The following is a 19,031-nucleotide window of genomic DNA, read 5'->3' as shown; positions in this document are numbered from 1 at the left end:
AGGTTTTTTACCATCAATCGATAAATCAATATCAACCTTCGGACCTTTCACTTTCACATCGGGTAATTCAACGTTCACATCTACATCAGGTCCAGAGACTTTAGGCGCTTTGATATCTATATCAAGAACATTGACATTGACATCAACGTCTGGGCCAGAGAATTTTGGTCCTTTCAAATCGACATCAGGTCCAGAGATTTTAGGACCTTTGAAACCGAATTTTGGCATTTTCAAATCCCAACCTTTACCATCTTTATCTAGTTTTTTACCATCAATCGATACATCCAAATCACCTTCTACCTTAGGAGCTTTGACATTTACATCCGGCATTTCAACATTCACATCCACATCTGGCCCAGAGACTTTGGGACCTTTGAAACCGAATTTTGGCATTTTCAAGTCCCAACCTTTACCTTCTGGTTTTTTACCATCAATTGATAAATCAATATCGCCTTCAACTTTCGGACCTTTCACTTTAACATCTGGTAATTCAACATCTACATCTGGACCAGAGAATTTTGGTCCTTTCAAATCAACATCCTGTCCAGAAACTTTTGGCTTTTTCAAATCGACATCAGGTCCAGAGATTTTAGGACCTTTGATACTGAATTTCGGCATTTTTACATCCCAGCCTTTACTATCCTTATCAAGTTTTTTGCCATCAATTGATACATCTAAATCACCTTCAACCTTAGGTCCTTTTATTTCGACGTCAGGCATTTCAATATTTACATCAACATCTGGTCCAGATACTTTTGATCCTTTGAAACCAAATTTTGGCATATGGAAATCCCAATCTTTGCCTTCCTTTTGTTTCTTGTCCTTTTCTTTGCTTGGGCTCAAAGACAAATCAATGTCGCCTTCAATTTTTGGCATTTCAACATCTGCATCAATTTCAGGTGCTTTGATATCCACATCTGGACCACTGATTTTCGGTCCTTTAAATCCAAACTTCGGAAATTTCAATTCCCAATCTTTTCCTTCTTTTGGCTCGGGTGTTTTACGATCTTTTTCTTTAGATTTTCCACGTTTCTTTTTCAATGATAAATTTATGTCACCTTCAACTTTAGGCACTTCCGGCATATTCATTTCAGGCATGTTTACATCAACTTTTCCAGCATCAACATCGATTTCCGGTTTATCTAAGCTACCGACTTTTCCACTTGATCCTTTCATACCAAACTTGAATCTTGGTAATGTAAAATGACGTCGAGTTTTTGGTGATTTAATTTTTTGATCACCACTAGCTTTCATTGAAATATCGACATCACTGCCACCTTTTTTCACTTTTACATCAGGCATATCTACATCGATTTCTGGGCTGATTTTACCACGTGCAGGTAATGTTCCACTTTTGCCTTTGAATCCAAATTTTGGAAAATGAAATTCAAAACTTTTTTGACCATCATGTTGATCTTTCAATTTTTTCTTTGTTTTCACGTCTACTTCTGGTAAGTTGATGTTGACATTTCCTGTTTCAATTTCTGGTGATCCAGCTTTCGATCTAATACCGAATGATGGCAGTGAGATTTCGAAACCTTTTTTGCTGCTATCTAGATTTAAATCAATTACTTCCGCACTATCCAATCCGGTTTCAACATCAATATCGATGCTTGGTTTTTCTTTGGATTTTCCACGTCTAAATCGATCTTTTAGGCCAAAATTGCCATTTCCTTCAATATCGGTATCAACTTTCGGTACATTAACATCAATTTCAGGGGCGGTTATTTTTCCACTCGGTCCTTTGACATCTACATCAGGACCTGAGATCTTTGGCCCTTTAAATCCAAATTTTGGCATCTTGATTTCCCAATCTTTTTCTTCAGTTTTTTTGCCATCAATCGATAAATCAATATCACCTTCAACTTTTGGACTTTTCAATTTCACGTCTGGTAATTCAACATTGACTTCGGGGCCAGAAACTTTTCCACTTGGACTTTTTACGTCTACATTCGGTCCAGAGATTTTGGGACCTTTGAAACCGAATTTCGGCATTTTCAAATCCCAACCTTTACCATCTTTATCTAGTTTTTTACCATCAATCGATACATCCAAATCACCTTCAACTTTCGGTCCTTTTACTTCAACATCGGGTAATTCTACATTTACATCGACATCAGGACCAGAAACTTTCGGCCCCTTAAATCCAAATTTTGGCATCTTGAATTCCCAATCTTTTCCTTCGGGTTTTTTGCCATCAATCGATAAATCAATATCACCTTCAACTTTTGGACCTTTCAACTTGACATCAGGTGATTCAACATTGACATCAACGTTTGGACCAGATATTTTCGGTCCTTTAAAACCAAATTTCGGCATTTTGAATTCCCAACCTTCTGGTTTTTTGCCATCAACATCACTTTCAAGTTCGGGCATCTTAACATCAACCTGTGGCATTTCAATGTCAACATCAACCTCTGGTTTTGAAACTTTATGATCTTTAATATCGATTTCAGGTCCGGATATTTTGGGACTTTTAAAACCGAATTTTGGCATCTTGAATTCCCAATCTTTGCCTTCGGGTTTTTTGCCATCGATGGAAAGATCAATATCGCCTTCAACTTTTGGACCTTTCACTTTAACATCGGGCATCTCAACGTTTATATCGACATCAGGACCCGACACTTTTGGCGCTTCCAAATCAACATCCGGTCCAGAGATTTTGGGACCTTTGAAACCGAATTTCGGCATTTTGAATTCCCAATCTTTGCTTTCTGGTTTTTTGCCATCAATCGATAAATCAATATCGCCTTCGACTTTTGGGGCGCTCATTTGTGGAACATCTATTTCGATTTCTGGGCCAGAAATTTTCCCACTTGATCCTTTGACATCTATATCTGGCCCAGAGATTTTCGGACCTTTGAAGCCAAACTTGGGCATTTTAAAATCCCATCCTTTGTCATTTTTATCTATTTTTTTGCCATCCAACGATAAATCGATATCGCCTTCAACTTTTGGCAAATCGACATCAATTTTTGTACCTTCAACATTCATTTCGGCATTCGGTCCAGATATTTTCGGTCCTTTTAAACCAAATTTTGGCATCTTGAATTCCCAATCTTTTCCTTCGGGTTTTTTGCCATCGATGGATAGATCAATATCACCTTCAACTTTTGGACCTTTCACTTTAACATCGGGCATCTCAACGTTTAGATCCACATCAGGACCGGACACTTTTGGCGCTTTCACTTCAACATCCGGACCAGATAATTTCGGTCCTTTAAAACCAAACTTTGGCATTTTGAATTCCCAATCTTTGCTTTCGGGTTTTTTGCCATCGATGGATAGATTAATGTCACCTTCAACATTTGGTGCTTTTAAATCAACATTAGGCAGATTTACATCAACTTCCGGAACATTAACATTGACATCCGCATCTGGACCTGATACTTTTGGTCCTTTGAAACCAAATTTAGGCATACTAAATTCCCATCCTTTTCCATCTTTTTCTTTAGATTTTGCACGTTTTTTCTTCAATGATAAATTGATGTCACCTTCTACTTGTGGTGGTTTGACATCCACTTCTGGTAAATCAACATTGACATCCATTTCAGGACTGGAAATCTTTCCACTTGGACCTTTGATGTCTATTTCTGGTCCAGAGGTTTTCGGACCTTTGAAGCCAAATTTTGGCATATGAAATTCCCAGCCTTTGCCATCTTTTTCTGGAGATTTTCCTTTTAATTCGACGTCTAGATCGCCTTCAACTTTTGGTCCTTTAATTTCTACTTCAGGCATTTCAACATTAACATTGACATCAGGACCGGATACTTTCGGACCTTTGAATCCAAATTTTGGCATTTTAAATTCCCAATCTTTATTTTCTTTATCTTTAGGGCTTAGATTCAAATCAATTTCTCCTTCTGGAAGCTCTACGTTGACATCAACATCGGGACCCGATACTTTTGGGCTTTTAAATCCAAATTTAGGCATCTTGATCTCCCAATCTTTTCCATCTTTCACGGGTTTTTTGCCTTTCAACGATACATCAACATCACCTTCAAGTTCAGGCATTTTAACATCAACCTGTGGCATTTCAACATTGACTTCAGGTCCAGAAATTTTTCCACTTGTGCCTTTTATATCAATATCTGGCCCACTGATTTTTGGTCCTTTGAATCCAAGTTTTGGCATTTTAAATTCCCAATCTTTGCCTTCTGGTTTTTTGCCATCAATCGATAAATCAATGTCTCCTTCAACTTTCGGTGCTTTTACATCCAATTCGGGCTTTTCCAATTTCAAATCAACATCTGAGCCTGATATTTTAGGTCCTTTGATTCCAAATTTTGGCATTTTCAATTGCCAATCTTTTCCTTCTTTTTCTTTGGGACTTATGTTCAAATCGATTTCACCATCTGGCAAATCTACGTTCACATCAACATCAGCGCCAGATATTTTTGGTCCTTTTACATCCACTTCAGGGCCAGATATTTTTGGCGCTTTCAATTTAACATCAGGCATATCCACGTTGACATCGACATCAGGACCAGAAACTTTCGGCCCTTTAAAACCAAATTTTGGCATTCCAAATTCCCAGCTTTTTCCATCTTTTTCTTTGGATTTTCCACGTTTCTTTTTCAATGACAAATCTAAATCACCTTCAACTTTTGGTGCATCAACTTCCACATGGCCAACATTTACATCGATACCGCTGCTAGATATTTCTCCTTTCGGTCCTTTTAGGTCAATTTTTGGCATTGTTATTTCGAAATCTTTTGTTTCCTTTTTGGATTTTGGTTCTTTTTCTTTAGATTTTCCACGTCTAAATCGATCTTTCAGCCCAAATGATCCATCGACATTTACATCAATATTGCCTGATTCTACTCTCATGTCTTCTGGTTCTGGACTCATTCTTGCCGATATGAATTTATCAAATTTATTTGTTTTATCATCCGTTATTTTCAAATCAATGACTTCACCACCAAGTTTAATTTTACCAACTGATACATTGACACGATCTTTAGATTTTCCACGTTTTGAACGATCAGCTGTTTGGTCGGTTGTTGTTCCATTCACATCTAAATTTGGGTCTTGGATTTCCATGTCAAGTTTTCCTGTTTTCACATTCAAAAAAATGAGAATAAGAAAAAAATTCCGAAATGGTTAAACATTTGAAAAAGCAGATCATCAGGAAAAATAACTCACCATGTTTACGTGCGTTTATATCACCACTTTCAATCATTTTGGGCCATTTTCCACCATCACCACCACTACCATCACCAGAAGGCCTCAAATCAAAATCACCAGTTTTTTGTTCAATTATAAAATTACCAGAGACATTTCCTTCACGATCTTTTACTGAATATGATTTAGTTTCAATACGTAGAATATTTGTTTCACTTGGACTAATTTTTGAACCAATTTTCATTAGGCCAACGCCTTTTGATTTTCCAATATCGACAACATTCTCGGCATTTATATCACCCGTTTTATATTCCCATTGTAATTCTGGTTGTTCACCATTACCACTTGTTGTTGTTGTTGATATTTTTGTTGGTGTCTCTTTTTTCTTTTTTCTACCAAATAATCTTTTGAAAATATTGCCACCACTATCATCATCATCATGATCGATATCCATATCTTTTTCATTACTATCATCAATCTCATCATTCTGATCAACAGGTCTTTTATCAAGGGAATGGCTACGTTTTATAATAATTTTTTTTGTTTGTGGACTTTTTGGTGGCCGATCCAATGTCTGATGTCTTTTTGTCATTGCTAATTTTTCTTTTTTTCGTTTGTTTTTGCCCGTTCCACCACCATTGTGAACATTTAATTTCAATTCATTATCATCATCATTGACATTAACATTAACATCGGATTCCATTGATATATCTCGTTTTTTTCTTAAAACATCTGGTCGATTTGATTTTTTCAATGAACGTTTTTTACGTCCAAATAAACGATCAATAAAATTTCCATCGGTTTCAGCATCTTTTATTGCTTGATCAACAGTTTCAGCTGCATTATCGATTGCCATCTGTAGATTATCATCCAATTTTCTGCCTTTATCATCCACTGATGATACTGGCGGTGGTTTATTTTCAATTGATTTCAGTAATTTTGGCTTCGTTTTTTGTTTCTTTTTATTTTTTGCATTTTCCATTGAATTTGGTGATGGATCACGTGATAATGATTTTCGTACTTCATAACCGCGAAATGCAGCTTGTATACGAATGGCAGCTTGTTCTGGTGTCAGAAGATCTGGATTAATAAAATCTTCTGGTTTCATCAAATTTGGATCATCAGAACCATTTGTTGTCGTTGTAGTAGTAGTGGTGGTCACTACGTTCGAACCATCTAAGATTGTTTTAGTTATTTTCTGCGTTGTTGTTATTGGACCATCTGATCCATTTCTCGTGGATGTTGTATCGATCATGACATTACCGCCACCACCACCACCATCATCATCACTTTTAGCCATCAATAATGGACCACTAGTTATATTTGTGATTGTTGTTTTTTGATGTATAACTTGTGGTTGATTTGTAAGTGGTTTATCAAAGGCTCTTTCAATCACAATTTTTTCATTCATTTTAGGAAGACGTGATGATGTTGATGATGATTCTATTGTTCCAGCAGCTGCTCCAATAGCAGATGCTTGTTGTTGTAATGATGATGATGTTAATGATGGATGAGTATCAATTTGTTGTTGTAAAATATTACGATTTAATTGTTCCAGAACAAATGGATCACCCTGTTTTTCAATAGTAATTGTTGTGATACCTGGTGTTGTGGTTGTTGTTGTGCCAACATCGCTACCACCAGAATTACCGGTGGAAATGGTATATGAACCAGCGGGTAATCGTGCCAATTCTTCTGCCGTTATCTGACGACTTGTTGTCGTTTTAACACTTGTTGTTTTCATTGTTTCATTTGTTTTGGTTATAATTTCATCATCATCCATTTTTCCGGGTAATTTTTGTTGATTACTCATTTCGAAAATAAAAAAATTAATTGATTTTTTTTTACAATGATTCACTGATAATAAGGCTTTTTTGTATTTTCATCAAAATAAAGACAATGATTGATTCAATTTTCTTTTTCTTCGATTAAAAATCAATTATCAATCTACTTATTTTGTTTGAGGCACAAATAGACCACAATAATGCGTAATTTCTTCAAGTGATTTTTTTTTTGGTTTCACAATTTTTTCACCAAAATGTCAATCGACAACGATGAACAATATATATTGAGCAAGAGAAAAACAAATGAAAAAAAAACAATTGAAATTAATTTCCACACACTCAAATACTGGTAGACATCAACATCGACACGCTTAAATTATTCAATAAAAAAAAGCCTAGCATAATAACTTGAACTATCGATTCGATCGATCAGAATTGGTCTGAAATTGAAAACAAAACCTAAATAAACAAAGGATCGATCGTATTGGATTTTTTTTTTATTATTTTCGTGCATTCAAAACAGACTTGAGAAATGACATGATTCTACTTACCAGAAAGAAAACAAAAAAAAATGTTCAGTTGGTTTCAAGTGAGTGAATGTGAATGAGTCTGTTGAATTGTGAAATGATGATGATGACGGTGATGACGGTGATGATGATGATGATGATGAAAAAAAACGTCAAAATATTTTGATTGTTGATTGAAAATTTTACACAACACTCATAAACAAAAACACTTGCATAAACAGGAATCTTTTTTTTCCTTGATTTTTAATAACAAAACAATAAAAACAACAACAACAACAAAAAACGAAAATGATAAACAAAACAAAAACAGAAACAAAAACAAAAAAAAAATTTGCACAAGGGATTTCCGGTTTTTGGTGAGTTGGTTTTTTCGTGATTCTTGATTGATACTTTGTAAATAAACGATAATGATGATGATGGTGATGATAGTAAGAAGGGGGTGAACAGAAAACAAACAAACACTATGGACGGATTGTGTGTAGAATTAGATGATGAAAATAAAAACAAAAAAAAAACTGGTTGATCAAATGAATATCTTGTTATTGAAGTAATAGCTGATTGATTTTTTTTCCATTGATGACGACGACGACTATTGACGACTTTGACGACTTTGATTGACTGATTGATTGATGACAGATCAAAAGAAGAAGAAAAAATCAGCTATCACTATTGTTGTTATGTAATAAGATCAAACTTTATGTGAAATATGAATATTGAATAATTTCCGGTGAGTGTGTAAGTGTGTATAACGAGTCTATGTGTGACGAATATTGAATGACAATTAATGAACGAATTAATTAATCATCATCATCATTACACACACAAAAAAAAACACTTTTTTCAATAAGATAAACAGCACAATTAGAAGCAGCAGCAGTAGTAGTAGCAGTAGATCGAATCAAATCAAATCAACAACAACAACAACACAATTCAGGTATCATAACAACCAATCTATGGATAAACAAAAACAAACGTCCAGACAAAAAAAAATCAGAATATTTCTCAATCAAAAAAAAGAATTATGAAAAAATCACAAAAAAAGATTAAAAATAGAATTTTGTAAAAAATTTTCATTGAACTTTGAATTCAAAATTCGAATTTCGCTGATCAATAATCGATGGATCGGTAGATGTTGTTGTTTTGTGATTTTTTTTCGTTGTTTTCAAAAAAAAAGAAAAATTTTTATTTTTACTTTTTTTTTATTTTAGTTGTCGTGGTAACCGTTTCGTGGCAATTTTTAATGAATATGTTGTTGTTGTTGATTTGATACTTGTCGATTATTTGGTTTTTGTTGTTGTTGTTTTGTTTTCAGCGATGGATGTTTACAAATGAATAGCTCATAAAACAAGATTCAACTACGATGACAAGGACGAGTTTTTTTTTTGGTTTTTGATGAAAACACGATAAACACGATGTAGAATTTTGATGAACAATGTGACGAGATTTTTTTTTTATTTGACATGTTGATTGATTGATGATGTGGATTAAGTAATTGAATTTGAATTTTTTTTTGATTTTCACATTTTCAATGTTTTGTTAATGAAAACAAATAACCAAATGAAAAAAGGGATATTGGACATGATTTCGAACGATTAGAGAAATTTTTTGGAAAATTTTTTTTTTGCAAATAAAAGAAACTTACCGAGAAAAATTTTTTTGAAATGTATATTCAATAGTGGCAGCACAAAATGATGGAACAAAAGTTGATGGTGGTGACAATTGCAAAATGGACAAACTTAACACGAAGAAACAATAATAAACAAGATTGATCCAATTGGTACAGAAAAAAATGCTGAATTTTTTTTTTATTTTGACGACGACGACGACGACGATGACGACTTTTTTCGGCTTTTATTTTCAACCTATTGGATCAACACTTGATTGACTGATTAATCGTGAATTCTTTTTCTCGATTTTCGGTTCTTTTTCGCTTGTTTTATTTCCAACAAATCACTACAATCGAAAACACAGCTGCTGTTGTGAATTTTTAGTTTTTAATTTGGAAGACAAATTCTTTTCCACCAATAAAGACACAGACTACGCAGATTTAGACTTCTTGACCTTGAATAAAGATGATGATGATGTTTATTATAGACAGGCACGGACACACACCATACAAATAATAACACTTTAACATCCAGAAAAAACGACAACAACAACAACAACTTGTTGCTGCTTTGTTTTTTTTTATATCAACGATGGTGGATAGCTGCTACATGTTGTTGTTGTTGTTGTTGGATAACCACAATATAATGAAGCCGACCAGCCAAAAAAGTAGATGCAAAAAAAGTCAAAATTTGAAAATTTGATGATTGATGGGAGAGAGAGAGAAAAAAAAAGTAAAATTAGAATCTGAGAGAGAAAATCTTTTGAAAACGAACAACAACATTGCTAACATGCAATAATTATTTAAATATCGATTGAAGAGATTTTATTTTTTTTTGTTAATTTTGAAAAAAGAAAGTTTTTTTTCAAAGTTAATATAATAACCATAACTTTAAACGGAATACAAAGTGTTAATATGTTGTTGTTGTTTGCATCATCATCATCATTATATTCGTGTTTATCATTCACTTCTTTGTAATAAAAAAAAAATTAAATTGTTATGGTGGTGGAACCAAGCAAGCAAGCAAAAAACAAAAAAAAAATAAACAAAAATTGAAAATAAAGGGCAGGAAATGATGATGATGATTATTTTTATGCTAAATTTGAACAAATCAAATGAGAGAGAGAGGGAGAGAGAAAGAAAGGTGGGGGTGGTAAATATGACAACAACTACCAAACAAAGATCGTGAGACGACACACACACACACTCAGTGTTTATTTGTTTTTTCACTGTGTTATTTGAAACGCAATAATAATAATAAACAAGAGAAATGATGGTAACAACAACAACAACAACGACGACGACAATAAAATAACGCTAATAAATAAAGGGGTAGAAACAATGAAATAAAATGAATGGTTAGTGTGTGTGTGTAACATGATGCTAATACGAATGATGATCATGATCATAAAAAAAAATACAATATTCCATTTAGTCAAGGACAATTTTGTGATTGTAAACAAAAATGGTAGACAATGACGAATTTATTGAATTTTTTTTTCAAAAGAAAATAAAAACCATTTCAGTAATGAACTGATGATAAATAAAAATCTGAAATAAGAATATTCTATTTATAGTCATGGTATGGGGCAAAAAAAAAGGAAGGAAAAAGAATTGCCAAAAAAAAAGACAATAATCCAAGGACATAATGATGATGATAAACTAACCGAAACGAATGACCCAATTATTCATTGGAAAAATCGATAATCGTGCAAATTTTTTTTTGGGCGATAAACGCAGAAAAAAAAGAGGTGACTGGGTGAAATTAGAGATAGATCAGACAAACAAGAAAAACATACAAAAGTATTGAATCGAAGAAAAAAAAATTCAGATTTTTCGACTACGATGAAAGGATAAACATTGAAAATTGTTTTAAAAATTGCACATCCACACATACACACACACACAGACACAAAAACCAAACACGGGAATATTTTTCAAAACAACAAAAGAAGAATTTAAATTTTTTAACCAAAAACAAAACTTTCAAGGTGGTAATCATTCATCACACACCGAGTCAAATAAACAGGATTTTTTTTTCGTTGTTGTTGTTGCAGAAAAAAATTTAAAAATCCAAAAAATAAAAAAAAAATAAATCATCGGCAACGACAGCGACGGCGACTAGTTGCCTTCTGGGATGTTTTTTTTTCTTCATTTCAAAAGAATTACGAATTTGGCGATGATGATCATCATCGTTGATCATTGTGCAATGTCATCAACAACAAGCATCAAACATCAGTAGTAGTGGTAGTGGTTCAATGTCTATGATAATTGTGTGTTTTTTTTTTGGTTGGTTGGTTGAATGAATGAATGAATTTTGCAACAAAACAGCAGCAGACATTCTAGGAATCATCATCAAAAATTTTTTTTTGGAAAACTTGTCTGTTTACCACCAATGATGATGATTTCATGATGATTGCATCGAATTGAATTGAATTGAGTGAATGAATGAATAAATGCCACTTCCATCGACCGACACACACCACCCCATTTGAAGATTTTTTTTTTGATCAAGTTTCGTTTCGTTTCGTTTTTTTTTTGGCTTCGTATGGATTCGCGCGGCTCAAATTATTTCGTTTCACTGTTTCTGTTGTTGTTGTCAGTGAATATTTTCGGGCGTCGAAACAACAACAACAACAACGAGAAGATTTATCCATCCATGGATGGATGGATGCCAGTGAAGAAAAAATAAGAGAGAAAAAAGGAAGAAATTTCGACGGAAAAAAATGTTGAAATAAATAAATTTACAACAAAAAACTGGCGTGGCCAACTACCATATGTATTTTTTTTTTGTCTTGCCGCGCCAGTTTTTTATATATTTTTTTTTTATTGAGCTTGTTGTTTATTGTTGATGATCATATTTGATCATCAAGATATCGTCATGATCATTATTTGTAAACAAACTGACACTGACATTCACATTTATATATGAAGACAACAATAACTTGTCGATGAAGATTTTTTTTTTTTTTTTGCTGCTTGATGAAAAAATGAATAGAGATAATTTACCAACCTTTCTCAATGATGATGATGATGATGATATAATCGATTGGCTGACTAGATTTAAACATAATCTCTAGAATTGAAAATGTTTTTGTTTTTATTCGGAGAAAACGTTCAAACTGTCAAAACATGATGATTTTTTTTTTCGTATTAGGACAAGTTTTTTATGAAAATTCTGTAAATCGTAAAACATAAATAGAATCCGATTATTGTTGTTGTTGAATTTGGATCAACAACAGAAAAAAAGATTCGAAAAAAAGCATGATATTGCAATAAACAAACCGTGAACGCGAGAATAGCACAAGAAGCAGAAGCAACATTTTTTTTACCGCATAGTAAACTGGTGGTCTAAATCAATGAAACACCAAACCAACGAATATGCATGAATGATTTGTAGTGGTTGTTGTTGTTGCTGTGTGTTCCAGCAACAACAACAATAACCAGAAGAAAAAATTGGATCACAATCAAACTTGTCGTCGTCATCATCGCCATCATCGTTGTCGATGACGACCAAAAAATAGAAAAAAACCGTTTTATTTTAGGATAACAATTTCCAATTGAAACAAGGAAAAAAAGAACCAGAATACACCCACATGTGTTTCTGGAAAAATCATTTGTGTGTGTGTGTGTGTCTGTTGAACAACACGTCAATTCTGAATTCTCTAACATGTGTGTGTGTAATAATAATCATCGAATAATCGGGGTAATTGTTGTGCTTGTCTACGAGATTTCTAGTTAATAACAACTCCATTTTGTGGGGGTGTGGGGGATAGATGAATCTGTCTGTTTTGTTTGTTTTTCACAATTCTCTAATTCTTTCTTTTTGAATCAAGAATCCGAGAGAAATAAAATTATCATCATCATCATTATTTTTCTGGGTCACAAATTTTCATCATCGTCATCATCATAATCAGGATGTGATGATAGAATAAAAGTCCTGGTTGCCAAAAAGAAAAAAGAAAAATTCTCCACACCTAACGCCTTGATAATAATGATGATGATTCTAAAAGTTATTTTTGGATTACATTCAAAAAAATTACCGAAATTCTAATTCTGACATTTAAGATTAACAAGAACAAGTAAAAAAAAATTCAATTTTCTCATTCAAAGAATATTTAATAGTTACACGTGTTGAACGTGTTTATTTTAAGAATGTTTTTTGTCTGAATTTAAAAATTTTCCAGAAAATTGCTTGCTTTCCGGGAAATTTTTTTTTGTCTTAAAAATTTGTTGCATCTTTCGTTATTTTTTTTTTTGCATTAAAATTCTTTGATGATGATTTGCCGACACTCGATGTTTTTTCCATTGATGATTTTTCAATGATTACCACACACACACAAACTAATGCTTGTTTTTTTTTCAATGAAAATGATGATAATCATAAATCACATTAATACAAAAAAAATGATAATAAAAAAATGACACAAGCATCGACGAACCAAAAAAAAAAAAAAAAAAAATGAAATGAAATGATTTGAAAAAGACATATGATGCGGAAACCATGGAAATAAAGATGTAGTGTCTCTCTGTGTGTGTGTTATCAATGATTCACTTATTGGCAATTTTCTTTTTTTTTTTTTTGGTAGCGGTGGTAGTTAATGCAATTTTTTTCTACTAGCCAATCAATAAAAAGAGCGGTAAAATTTGAAATTTAGAAAAAAAAAATTCATCCTGAAAAGAATACGTCATTCGCAAATTTATTATTAGAACCATGATAATCATCAAACCAAAAAAAAAAAAAATAAAAATAAGGAAATCTATTCACATTTGCTCTATGTATATTTCATTGCTAGTAGCTAAAAGTAGTAAAAGAAAATTTTCAAGGTTACACACTAACCACCACCAAACTAAACATCATTCCAAAAATATGTAGCCATCGCCCTGTCTGCCATTCTGATCATCATCATCATCGTCATCGTCATCAATTCAATGCATACACACACAGACACACACATTCCTCAATGATGTTTTTTGAATAGATTTGTAAACTTTCACTTTTTTTTTCACTGTGTTCTGTTCTGTTTTGTTTTTTTTTCAACGTAATTTTTTCGTGGAAAAAAAATTTAAATTAATTTTTTTTTGTTGTTCATCTCGTTTACACAGAATTTCTATTCTCATCACACAACATCAGGCCTGCTCAGTGGCTAAAAAACGAAAGATAGATGAAAAGCAAAAAACGAAATTCAAACGTTTGTTGTTCATCAGTTTATTTCAGATTTCATTTTTCTTTCCATAATAAAGATAATTATCATGGTTAATAATCATCATCAATGTCAATTTTTTTTGTTTGGTTTCACTGTTGTTTTTAATAATCGATGGTTGATCAATATAATTTTTTTTTTGTTCTTTTCATATTCAAACAAATAGCCCAATTAATATTCAATCATTTTTGCTGTTGTTTTGATAAATAATGGTTATCATTGATCGATTGACCACAATAAAATAGATATATAGATAGATAAATGGATGGATGGATGGATGATGAATAGATGGTCAGAAACAATAAAAATATGTTTTCTAGATATGAAATCAATCAAACGATTAGCGAGATAAATTGTATACTTGTAGTGGACACACACACACACACACACTAAAATATTAAAAGGAGGGTGACCACAATCATCAAATGGCAATAATCATCCATTGAAATAAATACGACTCTTATATTGATAGACAATTGATTGGTTTTTTTTATTCTTTTCGAGAAAAAAAACATTTGGTTTTTGATGGTTGAATGATTTGAAAGAAATAAAAACAATCGATAAGGTAATAATGATGGAAAGAATAAGAAGAAAAACTTCATGCACACACACACACACACACGGATCAGAGTTTCGATCATCAGATCAATAGATCAATGATCGGATTTGGACAACAAAAAAAAATCATAAAACCAAATCAATAAAATTGACATTGTCAATCATTCTAGGAGATTTAAAAAAAAGTGAACGAAATAAAAAAAAAATTTCCGGAAAATAAAGATTTAATGGAATGAAGAGAGAAAAAAATCCTCAGTTTTCTCAATCTAACGATAACAAATATTTCAGGAATTTACCATTCATTCATTCATTCATTGATTCAAGTTATTAATTTTCTTACTTTTTCATAAGTAGCCTAAAGGTTGAAGCAAAAAATTTCAGAGGCTACTTATTTCAATGTCAAAAAAAAAAAAAAATTTTGTTTCCACTGTGAAAAAGAAACAAGAAAATCTTCAATGATTAAGTGATTTGCTTGTTTTGTTCGTTTTTCAATAATCAAATAATGAAAAATGGAAAAAGAAAAGAATTTCTTTGAAGAATTATTGAATAACAGCAACTTGAACAAGAGAAAAAATGAAAATTTACAAGAAATTTTCCAAATGAAAAAATCCACCACCACCATATTACATTCGCGACATGTGTGCGTGGGTGTGTGTGTGGGTGTTTTTTTTAAATTATTATATTTGACCTTTTTCTCGTTGTTTTCATTAAAAAAAAAACAAATCACGAATCTCTTGCTATTTTGAAATTTTTTTTTTTATTCTGTTATTGTCAACATTATAATTTGCCGGTGAAAAAAAACACTTGTTTGTTTGCATTTTTTTTTTTTCGTCATCATAATCACCATAATCAGAAAGAACATATAACAAAAGCGCATGCGTTGGCGTGTTTTTTTTTATTAGTCAATTTACGTTTGTGCCATATATTCACACAACATAAAATACTGGATGATGATATTTGATCATTTTTTTTTGTTAATTTTCACCATAATAATGTTGTTGATGATTGATAATAATAACTAACTAAATAACTAGATTGGGCCTTGAAATTGGCATTATTTTTTTTCGTAATTTAAAATAAATAAAATAAAACGCATATGAATCAGGGCGAATCAAGATTGTTGAAAATGAACAAAAAAAATTCGTTGAATTTTCGTTGACAATGATGATGATGATGAAAAAAACCGGAAGATTATGCCACTATGTACTACATGTGTGTGTGACCTGAATAATTGGCAATTGTCAATTAAACCGAATTTCCAAGACCATCACCACCACCAGCACCACGTACAGACTGGCTTTTTTTGTTTTTGAATTCGTGTGATCAAATGAATGAATCCGTTTCGGGTCGAGTTTTTTTTTGGTCGTAAGCCAATGTAAACTGTATTCGTTTTTGTTTGTTTGTGTGTGTGTGTGTGTGTGTGTGTGTATCATACAAACGGAGAGAAAGAAATGAAGAACAAAACATTGCCATTATAAAATGTGAAAATAAATATAAAAGACAAAAATCATTGTTCACAGACAGACAACAGACAACAACAAAATTGAATTGAATGGAATGGAATGGAATGAAATTTTTTTCCCGTTTGTTTTGTGAATTGTGTGAATTCCATTCAATTGTATATTTATTCACATGTCACTATGTCTACTCTATCTATCTGTCTGGCTGGTTGGTATAATTAAATTATTATCATCAAATAACAGAAATGATAATTATTTCGAGGTTAAACGTCATTGATAGATCGTTGTTGGATCGATCGGATGAATGTTATGACCTTGATCGTTGCTAAAACAAAACAAAAATAAAAAAGTTCATAACGGAATACTATAAAATGATACCATCATCACCAGCAACAACAACAACAACAACAAGCTACAAAGTAAATATCCAAATCAAAACATAATTTAATTAGACGAAACAAAAATTTAACCATCCGAAACGAAAAAATTCTTGAATTACAAGATAATTTGTGGTAGTGGTACGAAATGAAATTTCAAGAATTTTTTCATTTCATTTCAAAAACCAAAAAAAAAAACCTGATCATAACGGTTGTTGTAACCATGATGATGATGACATCGAAATATTATTTATTTTTGGGCGTATGCCTTTGAATTATTTTTTTGTTTTTGTTCAAAAAAAAAAAATAATTCAAAACATACATGCGCATCATTATGGCATCATCAGCGATATTTTTTTTTTGTTTTCATTTTGAAAACATGTTGATTTTCTGAATTGGCCACCATGATGGCTACAACATCAACAACAACAACAAAGACATCTGCTGTATTGTTGTTGTTGTTGTTGGTATTGAATGTCTTAAAATGGTAAAAAAAAAATTTAAATTTCAATTAAATTAAATGGCCACAGAACAGTTGTGTGACCACCATAAATCAATAATAAAAAAAACGTTTGCAAACGTAAAATTGAATTTTCCACAAATGAATCGTGGAGAGAGAGAGAAAAAAATGTGATCTCACCTTAAATTGAAGAAATAAAAAAGAAAAATCGTAATAAAAGCGTTGAATGGTGATGAAAATTATCAGTCGTAAATAATTTAATCAAAACAGGAAAACTGCACAATTTTGTTCAATTCAAACATAATTTTCAACACACACACACACACACAAGATTTTCTTGTATTTATTGTGAATGGCGACGAAAAAACGAAAAGAAAAAACTCCAAAATCTCTTGTAATCCATAAGATTTGGTATTCTCAAATTTGTTGCATTGCATACACACACACACACACAGACAGACAGAAAAAGTGTATTTATTTTCTGATTGAAAACACCAATTGATGCCAATGCCAGTATTGCTGATTTGTTTGTTGGAGGTTTAAGATTTCTTGTATGGTTGTGTTGCTGTTGACAACAACAAATCCAAAATAAATATCAAATGTTTTGGTGTATTTTTTGAGTGAAAATAAAATCACAGTTTGTGTGTATGATTGTGGTTTTCCGCTAGTGAATTTCACTAGAAGAAGAAGAAGAATAGGAAGAAGACATGGAAGCTATTTCTTTGCTTCTTTTAGCCAAATATTAAATAATTAATTTTTCTGGCAAAGTAGAACAAAAAAAAAGAAAGACAATTGAATAAAAATGTCAAATGTCAAGCTTTTGATGTTGTTATGTTGTTTCGTATAGTTTTCTTATGACTTTGTCAAATTTTTCACTAAACGATGATACTACACAACAGAAACAAATGGTGATGATCTTATCTTTCGAAATTTTTAACTACTGCTATTTGCGTGTTGTCTTTTTTTCTCATTATTGTATCTATCCTCTGTCTAATAACAATCATCATTGTTTGTGTGTGTGCGTGGAAATCATATCCGATATCTGATATCATCATCATCAGTTTTTTTAAAGATGATAAAATCTCATTCGAAATGAATAATTTGGCTTGGCTTGATTTTTCTGGTTAGTCATTTCTTGGAAAAATACAATTTAATATGATCCAAACGGCATCTAATCAATCGATGATTGTTGCTATGTTTTTTTTCTCTTGGATAATCTCAATGAATTTAGTTGGAAATGGGCAAGTTATTTACCACCACCACCGATTGTCATTGTCACAAACACACATACACACACGCACACACGTTGGCTTTTGAGTACTAAAATAATGGTAAAACACCGTAATCAATCAATCAATCAATCAATGAATCAATACAACCAAAACACGACATTATGGTTATTGTGATAATTAAATAATTTTGTTGTAGAAAAAATAATTATTTGGTCAATAAAATCAATCAAATTGATATCGATTCATTTTCATTTCTGTTCTGTTTTTCTCCGTTTGATGACTGAATCATCATCATCAACGTTATTCAAAGGACAAATTTTTTTTGGAAAAAAAATCTTTATCGATGATAACCACAGATATTGATTTTTTGTTTCTGTTGTTGAGAAAAAAAAATCATCATTGGTTGATTGACGGATGTAATATCAAATGAATCAAGACGAGAAAATTGATATCACCACCACCAACAACAACAACCCCCTTTATGCCAGCCAGCAAATTTTTTTTTCATTTCAATCTTTCTAGCTCAAGGTCTTTATGCTGGTTGTTGTTATTGTTGATGATGATGATGATGTTCATAATTTAATCTTTTCTCCATTGATGAATGAATGGATGTACAAAATGTACAAAAGTAAAAGTTTCTTTGAGAAAACCAAATTACCCGAGACGGAATTTTTGTATTTAAATTTCGTTTTCTGTCGT

General features: G+C 32.0%; 1 protein-coding gene across 1 annotated transcript; it reads right to left on the bottom strand.

Annotated features, from left to right (window-relative positions):
- Positions 1-207: 207 nt before the first annotated feature.
- On the bottom strand, positions 208-18,126 carry LOC142597643 (uncharacterized). Its single transcript, XM_075732561.1, has 6 exons — positions 17,281-18,126; positions 9,078-9,647; positions 7,460-8,790; positions 5,146-7,119; positions 502-5,054; positions 208-350 (listed from the first exon to the last, which is right to left on the bottom strand). The coding sequence occupies exons 4-6, from the start codon at positions 6,935-6,937 to the stop codon at positions 339-341; spliced, it is 6,357 nt and encodes a 2,118-aa protein (XP_075588676.1). The 5' UTR covers positions 6,938-7,119; positions 7,460-8,790; positions 9,078-9,647; positions 17,281-18,126; the 3' UTR covers positions 208-338.
- Positions 18,127-19,031: the final 905 nt, after the last annotated feature.

The sequence above is a fragment of the Dermatophagoides farinae genome, chromosome 7, assembly GCF_024713945.1.
Source record: "Dermatophagoides farinae isolate YC_2012a chromosome 7, ASM2471394v1, whole genome shotgun sequence".
Taxonomy (NCBI): Eukaryota; Metazoa; Arthropoda; class Arachnida; order Sarcoptiformes; family Pyroglyphidae; genus Dermatophagoides; species Dermatophagoides farinae.
Note: the sequence above shows the minus strand (reverse complement) of the source record. Positions and strands in the feature narration are given on the sequence as shown.